This window comes from Gaeumannomyces tritici (assembly GCF_000145635.1).
Source record: "Gaeumannomyces tritici R3-111a-1 unplaced genomic scaffold supercont2.5, whole genome shotgun sequence".
Classification (NCBI taxonomy): Eukaryota; Fungi; Ascomycota; class Sordariomycetes; order Magnaporthales; family Magnaporthaceae; genus Gaeumannomyces; species Gaeumannomyces tritici.
The window spans coordinates 2,784,912-2,802,313 of NW_008804549.1; the positions used below are offsets into that span (position 1 = coordinate 2,784,912).

Consider the following 17,402-nt stretch of genomic DNA (forward strand, 5'->3'; position numbering starts at 1 on the left):
CTGGTCGAATCACTGGCCAAGCCACCAACGCCACCAACCTCATTCAGTGGATGTATGAAGGCCCAATCTGGTCGGGAAGAATTACCAAGCCATGGCGCCGAGCGTGGGGGCGTCCATGAGCCTCACGAGCCTAGGCACGGCTCGGAACGCGGCGAGGATGCGGGCCTGGAGCTTGACGAGCAGGACGAGGTATCTGCATGAGCGGCAGTAGGATGTGAGGGGGTTATGGGCCTGCCTGACCTGTTGTCCGTGATTGTTCTTTGGTGGTTGATAGATAGGTGGGCTGTGGGACACCATCACTATCATTCGAGATGTATGAACATGCTAGGTCATTGGTTTGACTAGGGAAGAGCGGACGGGACCCCGTATATCCCAGTGGGTGTGATCGCATGTGCTAGTTGTCGCTGCGTCCGCTCTACAAGTGAGCTTTGTTCTTCCGATGAAAATTCGAAAATCACCGCCCCTACCCCTTGGACACGTGCCCGTGCTCGCACGACTTCGGAACCAAGGCGAGCGAGCAGCAGGTTACCTACTACAGTATCGCCATGACGACCACTCTCCCCTCGGCCGCGCCGGAACCAGCATAAAAGCCCGGTTATTCCTGGGGCGCGGACGGGGTGGACCCTGCCGTCCAGCCAAACACCTCCAGAACATTATGACAAAATGCGCCTGGCATCCTTGGCCGACTGGTCAACCGCTCATTATCCTCCTCCTCCTCCTCACGGGTATCGTCATTTGTGGCCTGCCACCCCAGTGCCCTCGCATTGCCTTTCCTGAATTCCTTCCCGCCTGCCCGCCTCATCCCCTCATGCCGTCCCTGACCCGTTTCCTTTCGGACCCGAGCCTGACGCGCATCACCAGCACAAAGACGGCGACCAGCATCTGTATCAGGACCACCTCGGTGTACAGGCGCGTCCACCTCCAGGCCTTGGAGTCGGGCTGGGCCCCGCCCGGGTCCTCCTTGGAGGCGGAGGTCCTGGGGTCGAAGCGGTCCCCGGCGGCGGGCGCGTCGCCGTTCCTCTCGTCGGCGTACCTCTGGCAGACCTCGAGGTAAAGCTTCGGGTCGTCAGTGATGACACCCGAGATGCCGCCCTTTCTGATGCTCCACTCCATCCACTCGACCTCGTTGACTGTCCAGACGAACACCTGACGGCCCCTGGCTTCTGCGGCCCGGATGAAGCGCGTGCCGGCGGGGCCGACCAGCATCTTCTGCAGTAGATTGAAGGACACGTTTGAGTGCTTGAGAAGCTCCCACGCGTACGCTTTTGACCAGCCGATGTATGCCACCCCGAAGCCGGGGAGCAGCAGGCTGCAGCGGCGCATGTAGTTGGCCTGTGTCAGATAGTATCAGTCATCCGCGTGCCGTCCAGTCGCTTTGGCAAATGCCTGCTTCTACAGGGAGGTGCATGGCTGCGGGTATGCGGTTCGGTCATCTTACATCCCAACAGCCCATTATTATCCTCTCCTTCCAAGGTCTTGAGCTCGGGACCGAAGCAAACGTCTCTCCTGCCCTCCTGATGAGCTCGTCAGGGTCGTCGTCCCTCTTGATATCCAGCAGGAGCCACACATGCTCCATGCCGGGCTGCGTCAGATATTCCAGCAGTTCTGCCAGGCGCGGCATTGGGGACGGTGGACTCCTGACGGTGCGCAGAGTGCTGATGTGATCCCAACTGCAGTCCGATAGCTTCGCGTCTTGACCGAAACATCGCTTTAATGTACCATCCTGGGGGCGTGCAAGCATTAATGTCAAAATGGACTCTACCGACCTTGCATGGATCATATTACGTGTTGCCACGAGCGCCCGGAGGACTTACATGTGACAGGACGACAACCTTGTCTTTTGTCAAATGGAGGTCCGTCTCGATGGCGTGAGCACCAACAGCGATGGCGTTGGCAAAGGCGTTCATGGTGTTCTCGGGCCACTCGGCCTTGTAGCCGCGGTGGGCGATGGCCTGTGGCATACGTCCACCCCAGGGGCCCTGTATCGCATCGGCGAACGGGGCTGGAGGGAATATGCGCTTAGGGTAGCCATTGAGGAGTGGAGCCTTCTCCGACGGGTTTGGTAATATGTTCATGATGGCTGGGTTGATGATGCGCTGCTGGCCAAGACCCTGCTTGCCGAGACGACCTGGGTTGCTTGAGCACCTCCTGGGGTGCGCGAGGCTGTGAGGGTTGCTTCGTAGCCGCTCAGATACAAAGGAGACCGTAACGGAGACAGTCTCGGCAAGAGAATCTGAGGAGCGCTGTGAGAGTGGCTTGCGGTATATCAAGACGCGCGGGGCTGATCCGATAGAAAGATGCGCCCTCCAAAGCTACCAGCTGCAGTGCGTATCCCGTTGATTTGCACTGCTCGACGCCTTCAGGTACTAATATTGGCGTCGTCAGCAGGGAAGGGAGCTAAGGCGGGGAGTGTGGTCACGAGTTCGAGCTCAAGCCAGCTAGGAGCGCGGACATAGAACGGTTCCGGGGGGCGGCGTGGCGGGAGTCTTAAGTCCGTTCATGGTGCAGGCCAACAAAGGCTTAGGCAGGCAGGCGAGAAAATAATAAGGACGGGCGCCACCGGCCTGGAGCGTTCTCGCGCTGAAGGGTGCGTCGGACCATTCTTCAAATGCAAGCCACATGGCCACCCCGCGGGTCGCGCGGCAGGGGCCGGTGCTTGGTTTAGAGATAGCATGCATGGGTAGGCGGTAATGATTGGACACAGGTGGGGAGGAGCAAGGACAGGGCGGGGTCGAGCGAATTCCCACGAACCCGACGAGAGGTGCTTGGGGATGATGGGGCGAAACAGCAATCAATGCTTGGATATTCCCACTTACCCCCGGGAGTCTGCGATCGCAAGGGCGGGCTCGACTCTGCCTCCACGGCGATGTGTGGTGCTCCGAGTCGTATGGCTGTTGCTACAGCGAGGACGGTTGTCGGTCGCCTGCTCGATGCGAGATCGGTGAGGAGTAGAAGCGTTAGTCGGTGTAGGTTAACCGTCGGCGACAGATTAGCTAGGTGTTTCGGCACAGGAAATGACTTGAGCCAGGCCGTTGGAACCCTCCCGCTTGCTGCTTTGACAGTGACGAAGCACGGTGGCTGGCGTGGAGGAAAGTTCCGTGCGGGACGACGTCGAGCTGAGGGAGCCGGTGGAAGAGGCCGTGACAGGAGGGTGGTCGGTCGGGCGGTGATGTGATATATCGGCCCAGGACGCTGCCTACTCATCTTTGTTCTTTCCTTGTCCGCCCTGTCGTATCTTGTTTTTTTTTTTCTCCGTCTCTGTCGCTTCCCTTTTTTTCGCCTGATCTCTTTTTCCGCTCTTGCGCGCGCGGAGCTCCGGCGAGAACCCCGAAACAGACAAGGGGATCCGCTTGGTGCAGAGAGCGCCTATCCACGCTGTGGTCAGCGACCAAACCCCCCGGGCAAACGCAGGGCGCCTTGTGCGACACGCTAAGCGGGTGCGACCTGCGCCTTCAATTCGCTTTCAGCCGCTGCGGCTCGGGGCTGAAATGCTGGAATGCTCCTCTTTTTTTCTTGTCAATTGTATCGCCCTCCTAAACGTCAGCGCAGATTCACAGCGGCCCACCCAATCAAGTCGTCGTCCCGTCTTTGGCGAGAGAGTAGAAAAAGTGGCAAGTTGGTCTGTCTGCTCCTTCAGCTAGGGGCCTTCAATGGATGCTGGCTTCATCCTCCAGTGAAGCGAGCGTCGCCCGTGATCGACGCTAATCAAGAGGGGGCCTGTGGCTGCCACGAGCACGTGCACTAGCGCATATCCACTGAGCTTAAACGCAGGAGAAAAAAAGCCGACAAGACAAGCCCCACTGAAAAGCCGGGGCAAACCCAGCAAAGTGCCATTGCCAAGGCCACCCGGGCTCCTTCCGAATCCTGTGCCCCTTTGCTCTTTGCTGCCTCGTTTTTTTTTCCTCGCCGTTTCTATTCCCCGACCTACCAATCCCAGGTATTAACTTCATATGCGTTTATTTGAGTCTCCTACGTGACGTCGTCCTTTGGGAGCGCAACCATTGCCACCTGCCTGCGCTCTCACTTGTCCCGCGACGCTTCGGCGCCCCAGCACATCTAACCGTGTCACCCGTCAATTCCAGTCCGGTTCGCAGTTTAAGCGAAGTGTCCACTCGGCCCAGGCGCCCGAAAGGCGACGGGCATGCTCTCTGTGGGAGAAGGAGCCTCCCCTTCCGCGCGCTTTCGGCACCAAGCCCGCCAGGCCAAGACCGGGGACCAGCACCCACACAGGCGGCCCACCCCGGATACCAAGGGGCTGGATAGCGGGACGGGCAGGGATCTGGCCGCCTGGGTCCTTGTCTTGGATCCCGGTGGAGCATTCAGACGAGCGAGAGGAGGAACTGCCTGCCGCCTGCCACGGCTTATCAGATGCTATCCATTGCGCATCAACCGCTCAAGGAGGTGCTAGTCACGGCCTTTGCCGTTGATATCATTTGCATAGATGGATGCCGTGTCCACCACTTCGCTGCCATGCCTGCGGCGACCAACCCCCCACCGATCGCCCGCCATAGGCCCACAAAGCTTGAGTTACACCCTGTTTCGCCCACGGTTTCAACCTCACCTGTCTGCCTCCTTCCCCTTTCTGTGTACCGCCAACATGAAACCAAAGGCTGGCGACAGCCTCAGCCTCTCACTGGCATTGCCCTTCCGTCTGCCGACAGTGCTGAATGACTTGCAGATAACATCACCTCACATCCATTCAAGCATGGTCCAATGATAAAAAGTGACTGTCGAATCCCTTGACTACCTTCCTTCATTGAGCAGCTTCTGAATTTTCATTCGCCAGATCTCATGGCTCCCCAGCTTTGGTCCACCGCCTCTGCGAACAGGAAATCAGCGAATTCCAACCTCCAACGTCGTAGTGGCCCAAAATCGCGTGTCATAACTCGTTCCAACCGTTCCCAAACATCAAACATACCCTTATATCCAAAGAAATACTCTGCGCAGAGACCCTATATAGCTCGAATACCAAGATCGAGAGAATCCAACCCGCCCATACATAAAAGCAATTCATAGCAAAAGTCGAAGCACTATTGCAAGGAAGAGGATAGCCAGCATGACCAAAGCAAGAAGCATGAAGAAACGCTAAAAGCACTCGAGAAATTTTTTAGAGCCCATATGTATCAAACCCATCAAGCATCAGTCCGTCCGAGCTCGCTGTCATGGTTGTCGGGACGAGCCGGCGGCGATAATCCAGGTGGCCGCTGCTACTGCCCGCGAGCCCGAGGTCGACGTCATCGCCCCCAGAGCTTAGCGACTCGTCGCTCATGCTTAGGACGCTCTGGGGTGCCGGCGTCCCGTCGAGTTCGCCGCCAGGGCCGATCCGGAACCCTGAAAGGTCCCACGAGTCTGGTGACCAACCCCCGGAGGACGCCGAAACGGGTGTTTCCGCAAACGAAATCCCTGGGCCACCGTAAATGGCGTCATACACGTTGACCTGGCCGCCGTCCATAGATCCCAGGAGCGCCTCCCACTCGGCTGCCGAAACCGTCGATGAAGGAATCTTCTGACCATTATGACTGGCGGCCGCGTACAGCGCCTGCTGTTGTGCAGAAGCTGATGTTACTGCAGGTTGGTGGCGGGGCCGTGACTGGGCGGGGGATGGTGGTTGTGAACGTTGTGAAGACCCCCCGAGTGACAGGAAGTCGAGACTCTGGCCCCCGTTTGGTTTCGGCTGTGGAGATGCCCTCGCCATCATGTGTGCTTGCGAAAGAGACACCCGATGATCTCGCTTCGAGAGCTGCGGTCCTTCGTATTTACTGACACTGTCGAATGAAGACCGAGAATTCGATCGTGGCAGTTCCGGCCGGGACACATTTTGCGGCAGCGTCATCCTCCGCATTCGATCGTGCTGCAATATCAAATCAGTCTCACTCATGCTGGCGCCGGCGAGACGGCCCAGTGAACAAGACCCTTTCCTCGGGTGGGCCTGGGTCGACGAAGCGCTGTGAACAGCGGCCGGGGGTGATGCCCTCTGCTGAGACTGAACAGAAATCACACTCTCAGGACTGTTGCTCGGTGGAGTAGGAAGCGCCGAGGGCTGCTGGGCGTCGTCCACCGTGACTAGCGCGTTGGACACACGTTTGAAATCGTAAGAGCCGGGTGCCTTGGCCTTCCCAACGATTTTAATGACAGCATTGACAAGGCTTTCCGTATCCTTCAGGAGCTTGCTGTCCTGCTTGAGATCGATGCCTCGGTAAAGCAGCTCCATGCCGCAGATGATGAGAAGATCCGATTTGTTGAGGCAGAAGGAGAAGGACATATTCCTCTCCTCGAGAAGCTGAACAATCTGGATCATATGCTTGCTCGATTCGCTCACAGCGAAGATGGCTGGCGCAGCTTTGGACCCGAGGCTCGAGCCGAGTGCGGGTCGGAAGATGAGCGTTCGGATGTAGTAGTAAGCAAAAGCCTAGAAAGAATGATATTAGTATATCATGTCACCGGAAGCATGCGACAGTCCTTGCGCAGGATCTTTTACTTACCAGCAGCGGGGATCGGCTTCCCGTAACGTCAGTTGACGGCTTATCTTGCTTGAATGTGAGCTTGAGATGCTGAGGTAGCTTCTCGGACCAGTCATCAATCTCGGCAGCAAGGGCAGTCATCTTTTGCAGGGACAGTTCTTGTGACGTTGAAGCTGGATAGATCTTCTCCAGCACTGTTGCGAGAATACGCGCAGCTTTGAACAGCGCAATAGCGCTAGACAGCCGCGTGTATTCGCCAGGGAGTGTAGGTTGAAAGCCCTTCTCCGTCACATACTCGTCATCCGTGTCGGATGGATACTCGGCATGAATGTCGTCCTCGTTCAGCAGCTTGGGGAGGCCAAGGATTGCTGCCGAGAAGCTGAGGGTTGAGGCTGAAGTCAGTATTAAGTAGCCAGGAAAAGGTCAGCACCGCACGAGACAATAATACGTACCAGTCAAGCGTGTAGAGCGTCCAAAACACCTTCTTCCGGGTCTCGATGGTAAGCGCTCCAAAGGAAAAGCGCTTCTGGCTTTGGTGAAGACCAAGCCTGTGGGACAGACTGACGGCGATGCCCTTGTAGTGTTGGAGGCGCTTATAATCCGCCCGGACGGTGCAGAACATGAGTGCCAAAATAAGGCATTGCAGGGTGAGGATGGTGTTGTCCATCATGACGGCCTCAAGCGACTTCTGCCACTGCTGCTCACAAATCGCAATCTGATCGAGATCGGGGTTTTCTCCCGAGAGAGCGGCGATGCTGAACACCAGATATAGCTGCGCAAGTTTGTGGTGGCTTTTCACCTTTTCGGGGTCTGCCACAAACTCTTCGTAGATAACGAGGAAGGTCGGCTTGTGCAGAACGGGGAAGAGAGCAGCCCATTCCTGGAAGAAGACATTGACGCAACGATCGGAAAACAGACGTGGCGGAACACGAAGCTGCTCGGGGGGTGGGTTTGCTACGAGAGGGTAGCAGCCTTGGATGTGGAGAAACGCTTCGGTGTTGAAGTCTGCGCACGATTTGCCGCTCTCCTGCATCTTGCGCTTGAACGCCTCTGTGATCGCATGGCATTAGCTTGGTTGGCACACAAAACGCACCCAGTGAGAGAGGCGAAAATGCACATACCGATAAACGCTCGGCCGCTTGAAGCGCCCATGAAATATGAGTCGGAGTTCTCGACGCCCAGAAGGAGAGGAGACGCCTGGACACGGAAAGTGTCCTCCTTTGGAGGGGTGACGCCGTGGAAGTCTCTCCTAGGGTCCTGAGGCGGTGTCGTGCAGCTGGCGGGCGCCTCAGTTATGCGACGGCTGTTTCCGTGCATCCGTGACAGCATGTCGATCTTCTCATCCTTTTCATCCAGGAGGTCCTTGAGATCACGGACTTCGGCCTCGAGTGCTCTTACACGCTCCTCAAGCGACTCTGTGTACCCCCTGGGGAAAGCCCTCCTGCTCAGTTTATCGCTCGTCCGACACTCGAACCCGACATTGGCACACTGCGTGCACGTCGGCCTTATACCATCACACCGAATTTTCTGCCGTAATGTTAGACACAGAGGTTCCCGAATGATGCGCAAAGGCGGTATAAGACACTTACCTTGCTTCGGCAGCGGTCGCAGGCCTGAGCGATACGGCTCTGCGAGCTCGTGCCCACCTTGATCACTTTCATGGGCAGAATCCCAGGCATGGTGGAAATCGAGGCCTCCGCCGTCGTTGACGCGCAGGCTATGATATGGGGGAGGCGTGTTGGCTCAGGAGGTCGAAGAAGTGTGCTGGATCGGATGGAACAAACGTCGCCGATAGCGTTTGTGTGGGGAAGATCGGATTTGGGCTCTACAACTCAATGTCGTCGAATGCGCGTGGGTGGAGATTCGGTCGTTTTGACGGCGGGCGTTGGCAATGCTTGCGCGGGTATCGTATGATGTAGAGTTGCGTTCAGGCCAAGGGCTAGTTCTGATTTGTTCCGTTAAGCTTCGGCGCGGGGAAGGTCGAGGAAGGAGGCGGCTGGCTCCAGCTGTCTGGGTCGCAGCCACAGACAATAAATGACCGTGCGTAACGGGGAAAACGGCCAAGGCTGACGGGCGGGAAGGTCGGAGTCGGGCGCGTGGAGAGGGCGAGGAAGACGAAAGATTAGAATACTGTGCGGCGGTCTTGGGCAGAAAAGCAAGCCATCAAGCTCCCAAAAGACAAGGTTTGAAAGGGGGGAAGAGGTAGGAAAGGAAGGAGTGTTGGGCTGGCTGGTCAAGATTGTGTGGTGGGCGTTCAGGTGGGTAAAAAGGGATCAATTTGCGGAGAAGCGCAGGCATCATCCGGGGGAGGGAAGGTGCGCTAGCGGAAGAAATGGGGCATGACATCCATTTCGAAGTTGGTTGTATGCCCCTGTAGCCTGCGCCCAATCAGCTCGCAGCAAATGTGCTGTGCCGTTTTCATTCTGATCAGAAACATGAAGGCAGCCCGGCCGTCTCGCGACCTGAAAGGGGATTGATTGCAGATGAAAAGTCCACCCACCACTAAGCACATAATCTGGTCTGCTGCTAAACCTTCCCCAAGTGTGCACACGTTTCTTGGATACTCTCCGCCTACTGAGATGCCTACCGCTTATGTATGTGTCTATCAGGTACCTCTATGTACCTATCTACTAGCCTAGGTACCTGATAGGAGCCTTGCAGACAGTGGATATATGTGCAAATGCAAGATAGATGGGAAGCAAGGGACAACCGCGCTACATTCTATGTCCCTCAGAAGCTCGAATAAAATCATCCAATGGATTCTGTGTCTGAGGAAGACATGATACCGCGTGAGAAGCTCCATCTGGATATTACATAGGCAGGTTGCCAGGTGCTTCTTGCGTCGCCGTCGATCATCACAGCCGCATGGCAGTGAGGTCAACGTGCAAACCCGCCTCGTGACAATCTCCAGTTCCCAGACATGCCATCGAAAAGATGGTTGAACATTATGGAAAGACCCGTTTGATTGAACACACGAACAGGCGCTCCGCCACAAGCACCAAACGTTGGCGCTCGGACGACATGGAGGTCGGGGTCGTCGAACAACACGCCACACATCTTGCACCATGCGGCGCATCGCGATTTCTGGGTTGCTCGCCCTCGCCCTCCTACGACGGGATCCAAAGAACTGGAAGTGCAGGACTAGGTAGGTACATAGGAGTCTAGCGCATCTGGGTTCCTGGGTTCCTGGGTTTCTGGGAAGGAGTCGGGTCATACAGGGTGGCAGGATGGCTTGGCTCAACCACTCTCGGATGGAATACAACAGCCCGGCACGTTGTGGTTTTGGTCCGGCAGTGCTTGGTCGTCGTCACAGCATCAGAATTAGGCCTAGATTCGTCTCCAATCTTGCGCATCCTCCTGTGGCGCCCAGGCTTGCTATCGCCAATCATGTTGCCACGGTGGTCGACTCGGCAAATAGAGTGCGGGCGTTGTGGGGAACTTGGCGACCGTGTCGTGGGTGTCCTTCTGGCACACGCAGCACAGACACGTTCGCAAACATTCAGATCACCACCGTCTACATGTACCGTTTGCGGAAGTGCGCAAGCTTATTTCCCCAGGAGCGGTGTATGACCGCCCACCAACAGCCCAGCCTGGAGGCCGTGGATGTTGATCACCAAGCATTGATCCCCAGCAACTTGCATGCGTTCAGACTTGACACCCACTGCACCCGTAAAGTCCAAGTATGCTGACGTCGGGCGACCAGTAAGCTGTACTGAGCGAGATAGGCAAGTTGGTTCATCGGCGTCATGTCCGAATTTCCAGCGGCGGGAGGCCCTGTGACTGCAGATCTTTTCCACGTCCAAGGTCGGCATTTTCTCGCAATGGCGCTCGCTATCTCCTCGCAGTTTGGATTCCGTCATTCAGACGGAAGGCCTACCCTTTCTAACCAACGCATGGTACATCTCGCGCCGTTCAAGGCCATAGGTATGGCGGTTGAATTCGTCTGAATATCTACGCTGCGGCTGCCCCCGGATTCGAGGGAGAGATCTAGGTTGATTACCGGGATCCCCAAGCCTTGCACGAAAACAGAACGGGGCATTCCATATTGCTTCTGCTCCTGTTATGCCCGAAATCCAGGCTCGCCATTGCAGACCAGGGAAAAAAGCTTCGTGTTGGCAGGCACAAACCGCATCGCGAATCACTAGCCTCGTCCATGACCCAGGTTCCCCGCATCTGGGGCCCCAGACCAACCTGGTAAAAGTGGTCCGGCGGTAGGTACCGGCGGCACCACGCATAGGCACCTCTGGGGTCCAGGTTTCGGTATCGGCGCCTGAGACATTTCATGGTGAGTCGCCGAGTATACCTAGGAGCATATATCACAAGTAATAGCAAGAACGGTCGTCTTTTGATATGTATTCGAGGTGTTCCCACCATGGCCACAGGTGATAGGCATGTACCTGGTAGTTATCCAGTGACTCGGCTTGTTTTGCCACATTGCGACTCTCGGTCAGATTCACACAGGAGACAATAGTGCAGACATCTCTCGCCTTTTACATTCATTACATCCGGCGAGACCGTGAGCAGACTGCCAGGAGCACCGCTTGGCCTCCATGTATGCGGTATCGACCTATGGTAACATCTCACCTGAATGCATGCCGCGCTACAAATGTTCCTGTTGGGTTTCTGGCGGTTAGGCTGTCGGCTGCCCACGTGGAAATCTGTAAGGGTACCACCCTAGCCCCGGCTCAACTGAAGTCGGTTGACCCCGAGCCAGGAGCTAAGTCATTTTGGGAAATTTCCGTTGGCCCGAGGTACGCTACCACGCTTTCGTCCTCGAGGAGGTGTGCCTTCTGTGCAAGGGTTGGTGCAGGTCAGCAGCGCGCCTAGAAGCCCATACCGAAGACGACGAGGAAGATTGGGGAAGAAAAAACAGCACATATAGCAGCTGGAAAAGGACGCCATCCCCAGAGAGACCTAGCTCGTAGGATTCGATGCATGCACGAATGCACAGGTGCGTGGGTCTAGGCTCGCGTGGACAATGGAGGTTGCAAGATTTGTTGGGGGAAATGGTTCGATGTCCAAGCAAGGAAACGGGGTATGTGTTACCTCCAATTCGAGGCAACCTATAGCGCTTCGTAGCACCTTTGCCTCTGCAACCCTTAGTCGGGACGCCGCCTCCCGACAAGTCGGTCGAACCGCCAGGGGGTCGTGCGTGTTCGGGAGGTCATCGGACCCCGCCGGCGCCGATATTCGCTGCGCCTGGGTCTCTAGCTGTTGTTGGACCAGCACCACTGCCCGAAGCCGGAAGACTGCGTGGTGCGCATGCGATGTCGTGACCGCCTCGAGATCCTTGACTGAATCCGTGACGTCCTCGGCCTCCCAGAACAGCCTCATCCGCCTGCTGCCGTCGGTGAGTTGTAGAATGTGGATCCCCAAGCCGTCTTCTTCGTTGAGAGCAAGGAGGTGGGCGAACGGACACTCCCACCGGACATCCCCGCTCTCCAACTGGGCGATTTTGATAGTGGGAGACTCGGCAAAGATATAGGCCTTTGCCCTAGCGAGCGGGTCATCCTCCGGCACCTCGACCGGTAGAACGACCATCTCTGGGCCCCCTTCCGGATCCACAAACCCATAGCTGAAAAGCATCTCGGCTGGCGCCTTCTCGTTACCGTATGAGATTGTGATTTCCGTGCCGACCGCGACATCGGTGTCGCGGCTCAGGCACAGATCGACGCTGCCGTCGTCGGGATTTTGTGTATACGACGCCGTCCATTGTCGAGAATGGTTGATCATGTCTATGCATGGCACCATCGATGAGCCTCCGCGGGGGAGTTCCATGCATCTAGAACGATACCAGGCGTCCAGAACGACCCAGTCCCGGAGCTTTACAGGACCGTTCTCCCACAGAATCTCGTTCCATGTCGCCAGTGCTGAAGACTTCTCCTTCAGGTCGTCAAATTCCCTCTCCAAAGCGAGAAGCTTTGCTTGGACCGCCGTCTATGATCCGGGTCAGTGTATGGACCACATTGGTAACGAGGTGGGCAGGTAGAGATGAGTCACTTCAAGTTGGCAGAGATGGTGGAGGACAGAAAGAAAAGGGGTACCTCAAGTGATGTGCCATTTAGGAGGAGACGCTCAGCGTCGGACCACAGAGTAGGTAAGGGTACTGCTCGAGGCAGGTACTTGATGTATTGCGTCCATGGATTCGATAGCCCTTGATTCTTTTCACTCTTCCATACTAAAACAAGCTGAACTAGAAGAAAGAGAAGAATATCTCCCCTCGAGGACTGAGCCGAGATGCAGCTGCGCGTCAGCATCATTCAGTGTCTCGAGGCTACCGACCGTCTCGTCGGGTTACACGCGTTGGGCTCTCTACCTGACCGCCTGCTGCATCAAGGAGTTCCCGGAATCTCCGGTCTTCCTTTGCATACTCATCCACTGCTTCTGCATTCAACACCAGCTCCGCCGGAACTGAGACAATGCGGTGGGTTGGCGTGGTCCTGTCGGGTGGAGGTTGGAAGGATCTCTCGGCCACGAGACCAAAGCCCTTCCCATTGACCTGAGATATGCGAGCGCCGTCGAAGATGACACTATTGAAACGAGCCCATATCGGCAAGGATTCGATAGGCAGCTCAGTTTGTGACATGATGATCTTGGGTTGCTTGGAGTAGGATCTGGAATCGTTGCGAGTTGCGTGACCGGAGGGGTAGTTGTGTGGTGAGGGATCAAAGTTAGAGTGTCATGTCCTCCGGCTCGATCAAAATCCAAACATAAGGCTTCCGCGCATTAGTGGCAGGCGCCGGTTTGGTGTGAAGATGCCTGGTCGCATCTGTCAACTGTGCGCAATATCATGGCCCCTTACGGATCAAGACTCTCGGCGGCGCATTTCAACCGCTGTAAGGCTCCATTCTAGAGTGGGCCCCATCAATTTGATCGCGGGCTTGTGGATCCACTGCTTCTGCCCCGCCAGGAACTTGCGCAACCAGGAGGGGCACAGCACTCGAGATTTTGCGATCGCGAACCTCTTCGGCTTCCTTGGCTGGGCACCCTCGCCAGACATGGACCAGAATTACCCGTGCTCGCAGCAGCTGACCCTCGAATTTCTGCGCGCATATGGGAGAGCGGACTCGATCGATTGCCCAGAATGCCTCGCGACCCCTTGATTGGCCTGGTTGGCAAGCCCAGCGCGGGCAAGTCAAGCACACTCAACTCTCTTACAGACGCAACCTCCAAAGTCGGTCGGTAAAACTACATCGCACCCTTGTCTGCTCCCTGCTTCGCGGGCGATCCTGCCTCCGGGCCAGATGTCTCGGCTGCCCATATATTTGCCCCTATACTCTCTCCTTGTCCGTGCATCCCCTATTGTCGCGCCTCTGTCGCATGTGTACGACGCGAGCCACCCAAAGCGTATTGCCTCCGGAACAGGCAGCTGATATCACCGTTTACAGGAAACTTCCCGTATGGAAACCAACCCACGAATACCCACCCTCAGACTATATCTGGGCCCATATACTTTCAGCATATGAGAGGTGCATTGCCCACAGCTTCACTGACAACCCCCGATTCTTTTCCATGGATACTTGACGCAGCTTCACAACTATCGATCCTCAAAGAGCGATCGGCTACCTTCAGATCGACTGCGCTTGCGCCAGGCATGGCGTCCAGGAGCGTTGCAAGCCTAATCACGGCTCGTGCGTCGACGGCCGGCGGTCGGTACCTATCGAGCTCCTCGACGTCGCTGGGCTCGTCCCTGGGGCTCACCAAGGAAAAGGGTTGGGCAACAAGTTCCTCGACGATCTACGGCACGCTGATGCGCTGATACACGTGGTGGACGCGTCGGGGACAACAGACGCTGAAGGAAAGAACACGCGTGGCTACGATCCTTCGGTCGACATTGCCTGGTTGCGCTCTGAGGTGGTTGCTTGGATCAGAGGAAACCTGATGGAGAAATGGGGCAGCATCCGCCGCCGCCATGTCGCGGCCAAACACACGGCCGTCGAGACTCTGCAGGCGCAGTTTAGCGGTTACGGCAGTACGGCGCGCGTAGTGGCGCGCACCCTAGACCGTCTGGCGCTCAAGGAGCCGCTCGAAAGCTGGGATGAGGCCACGATCGACCGTGTGGTCAACGCATTTACCGACGAAAAGTTCCCGACGGTGATCGCACTGAACAAGATCGACCACCCTGATTCGGACAAGAACGTGGCCAAGATCGCAAAGATGCAGGACCCCAACCGCATCATTCTATGCTCGGCCGTGTCGGAGATATTCCTGCGCAAGATGACTAAACAGGGCTACATCCGCTACACTGAGGGCAGCGAATTTGTCGACACAAGGGAGGATCTGATCGAGGCCGGTGACCCCGAAGGCGGCGGGCTCAAGGAGCTCGATGACAAGAACCGGAACCGAATAGAGAACCTTCGAGATATGGTCCTGTACCGGTTCGGTTCGACGGGCGTTGTGCAGGTGCTGTCCAAGGCCGCCGAAGTGCTCGGCCTTGTGCCCGTGTATCCGGTACGGAACACAACCACATTCGGGTCGGGTGCTTCCGAGTCCAAGTTTGTCTTTCGGGACTGCGTTCTGGTCAAGAAGAACTCTACGGTTGGCGAGGTCGCAAGGAAATGCGTCGGCGACGCACCCGTGGCCTACATTGAAGGTGTTGGGGGCATGAGGGTATCTGAGGACGATTTGATTGCGGTTGGTAAGAATGATGTAAGTCTCCCCCTCCCTTTGCCACACCGCGTAAGCACTTGCGATTCTCCAATACCTAGGCAGTGGATTTGGCCGGCTGATGTGCCATAGATCCTTTCTTTCAAGATGGGGCGCGGATGAGTGGGCTGGAATCGATATTGTGCAGAGTGTGCCAGGCGATGATAAGACGTGAAGAGAATAGTTATCCCAGTGAAAGGTCTCCTGGCATATTGCAGGGAGAGCATATGCATCGCACGTGGAGCAACAGCCTTTTCAATGTCACGTCTGGTCCTCAGGCAATCTCAGATCGGTCAGGTCATAATTTCTCAAGTGGTCCTCTAATCCTTGGCTCTGATTCAGCTACACTACACTCGATAGAGGCTAGCTAATAGATTTGAAGGGATGAGCGCGGATAGCGTGGTGGGCGGTTGGGAAAACATGGCGGCTGGAGGCGTGGGCGGAATGATGTCATCTTAGCGACAGATGAGCGCTAGCAACCGACTCGACAATTATTCGTTGACCCAATTGAGGGAGGTTCCCGCAGGGCCACAGTCCGCAGCTGGTCAAACTGATAGGTCAACAAAGCGCGTCAGGATCCGAGCGGCACATCAGTGCACAGATATCACACCTTGTGAGCAGTTTGATCATGCACGTTGAGGTTGGTGAAGGGTATCAGAATTAAGGTGACGAGAAAAGCTATGTCGCGTATCGTCTTATGCTCTCGGCCAGACCCAGAGTCTTGAGTTCCCCCAGTGCCCCGAACCAGAAAAAGGTCGCGTTCGCATGAGAAGAAAAACGAAACAAAAAAGGCTAGAATGGACGAGATGACAAGGTAGAAACAAGAGACAAAACGACGCATCCGCGCAGGCCGAAAAGTTCCGTCCGTCTCCGATCCACAATCCACCCAGCGAAGGATAGAGCCATGGTAAGATGAAAGTTGGGCCTTGTTGTTCACTTGGCCAGCCACGTCATAATGAGGGCTGCAGCGACCCACTCCCACATCGGGGAGCTTGCAGGGTGTCAGCCGAGGTCGTTCATCGCCGATGCATCATTGGTCGGTAGTGGCTGGGCCCCCAATCGCGCATGACGCCTGCCGACCAGAGTTCGGTGCCGGTTTTTTTCGCTGCAGGTTACGGCGCTTGTGGTTGACGAGTCGGGCGGATGTCGAATGCAAGCTCCCAAGTAATCGAATGCAACATCGGGTCGGCAGAGGGGATCGTCGACAGATGGAACCGCTCGCCGGCGCGCCCTCTAGTACTTCAAGATGATGTACAGGGCGTGGATGATACCGGGCAGGTAACCTAGGATAGGCATGTTAGTCGTGAGTCGCCTTGTCGCGTCAAAGGCCGAGGGAGCGGGAACGCACCGAGAAGGGTCAGCAGGATGTTGATGAGCAGGTCGGCACCGCAGCCACGCTCCAGGAAGACACCCAGAGGGGGGAGGATGACGGCAAGAATGATCTTGCAAATGTCGCTGTGAGAGGTCGTGTCAGCATGCTTTCGCTTTTCAGGGAGGCTCTTGCAGCGCGATCAGGAAATAGACGAGTAGGCGCGGTGCGAAGAAGACATACCTGGCGGTGAAAGGCATGTTGGCGGGTGTGTCGGTGTCGGGTTGTGTTTGTTTGTGTTTGGGTGATTGGTGTTCTGCGGCGAGGAAAGTCGTCATATGATTGTTATGGGGAGGGATGAATTTGTTTTTGCTGTCACGGACGGCGGGCGTGGACGTTTTTAAATAATTGGGAACCTAGATGGAATCGGCATGCGGAAATGGCCTGACCCTGGTCCTTCGGACTGTGGAATGAATGGGTGCTGCTTGCTGGGGGAGGACTCCCAAGAGGTGCCACCGCAAGCGCATACGCACACACCAGACACACACCCACACATACACCTTCCCCCCCGGCAGCGCGCAGCTTTGCTTAGGTAGCCAGTGCCACTCGGGAGCCTTGGCTTTGCGTGCTGCCGAAGTACCGCCCCGTTTGAGCACCGGAGGAGCAAGATTGAACGGTCGATAGGAGGACGGCAAATGCGTCATACATATTGCTGGGCAGAGAAGACGGGACGGTAATGCGCTAGGAGGGAGGGCCGGCCGCCCTGGCCCGCTAATGCCCCCGACCACCTACAGATTATCTTGTCCTAATTCCCTTTGTGCCCTTCGATCCCGCCAGCCGGCGCCAAGTGCAGCCCTACGCATCGAGGTCAGAGGTGAAACAAGCTCGACTAGCCCAGCTTCTGGCGTGAGCTCTCGGCCTAAATCCTTGCATCATATGCGTAAACTAAAAGCTCATTGGGGGGGGGGTCGGGGTCGACGGGAGGG

The 17,402-nt window shown here is 56.5% G+C and overlaps 6 protein-coding genes across 6 annotated transcripts; 1 reads left to right on the plus strand and 5 right to left on the minus strand.

Moving 5' to 3' along the window:
* Positions 1-220: 220 nt before the first annotated feature.
* On the minus strand, positions 221-2,573 carry GGTG_09930 (hypothetical protein). The gene is made up of 3 exons (XM_009227790.1): positions 1,815-2,573; positions 1,439-1,723; positions 221-1,332 (listed from the first exon to the last, which is right to left on the minus strand). Exons 1-3 carry the CDS (start codon positions 2,073-2,075, stop codon positions 799-801), a joined length of 1,080 nt encoding a protein of 359 aa, XP_009226054.1. The 5' UTR covers positions 2,076-2,573; the 3' UTR covers positions 221-798.
* Positions 2,574-4,072: 1,499 nt separating this feature from the next.
* GGTG_09931 (hypothetical protein) lies at positions 4,073-4,509 on the minus strand (the record flags this gene model as incomplete). Its single annotated transcript, XM_009227791.1, has 2 exons — positions 4,073-4,351; positions 4,489-4,509. The coding sequence occupies 2 exons, from the start codon at positions 4,507-4,509 to the stop codon at positions 4,073-4,075; spliced, it is 300 nt and encodes a 99-aa protein (XP_009226055.1).
* A 201-nt stretch (positions 4,510-4,710) lies between these two features.
* GGTG_09932 (transcriptional activator protein acu-15) lies at positions 4,711-8,681 on the minus strand. The gene is made up of 5 exons (XM_009227792.1): positions 8,051-8,681; positions 7,583-7,988; positions 6,914-7,511; positions 6,483-6,840; positions 4,711-6,409 (listed from the first exon to the last, which is right to left on the minus strand). Exons 1-5 carry the CDS (start codon positions 8,138-8,140, stop codon positions 5,108-5,110), a joined length of 2,754 nt encoding a protein of 917 aa, XP_009226056.1. The 5' UTR covers positions 8,141-8,681; the 3' UTR covers positions 4,711-5,107.
* A 2,114-nt stretch (positions 8,682-10,795) lies between these two features.
* On the minus strand, positions 10,796-13,258 carry GGTG_09933 (SET domain-containing protein 8). The gene is made up of 3 exons (XM_009227793.1): positions 12,506-13,258; positions 11,508-12,398; positions 10,796-11,251 (listed from the first exon to the last, which is right to left on the minus strand). The coding sequence occupies exons 1-3, from the start codon at positions 12,719-12,721 to the stop codon at positions 11,147-11,149; spliced, it is 1,212 nt and encodes a 403-aa protein (XP_009226057.1). The 5' UTR covers positions 12,722-13,258; the 3' UTR covers positions 10,796-11,146.
* Positions 13,259-13,381: 123 nt separating this feature from the next.
* GGTG_09934 (hypothetical protein) lies at positions 13,382-15,694 on the plus strand. Its single transcript, XM_009227794.1, has 4 exons — positions 13,382-13,639; positions 13,850-13,859; positions 13,991-15,110; positions 15,201-15,694. The coding sequence occupies exons 1-4, from the start codon at positions 13,546-13,548 to the stop codon at positions 15,228-15,230; spliced, it is 1,254 nt and encodes a 417-aa protein (XP_009226058.1). The 5' UTR covers positions 13,382-13,545; the 3' UTR covers positions 15,231-15,694.
* GGTG_09935 (plasma membrane proteolipid 3) lies at positions 15,423-16,848 on the minus strand. The gene is made up of 3 exons (XM_009227795.1): positions 16,660-16,848; positions 16,456-16,562; positions 15,423-16,390 (listed from the first exon to the last, which is right to left on the minus strand). Exons 1-3 carry the CDS (start codon positions 16,752-16,754, stop codon positions 16,341-16,343), a joined length of 252 nt encoding a protein of 83 aa, XP_009226059.1. The 5' UTR covers positions 16,755-16,848; the 3' UTR covers positions 15,423-16,340.
* Between the last annotated feature and the right edge of the window lie 554 nt (positions 16,849-17,402).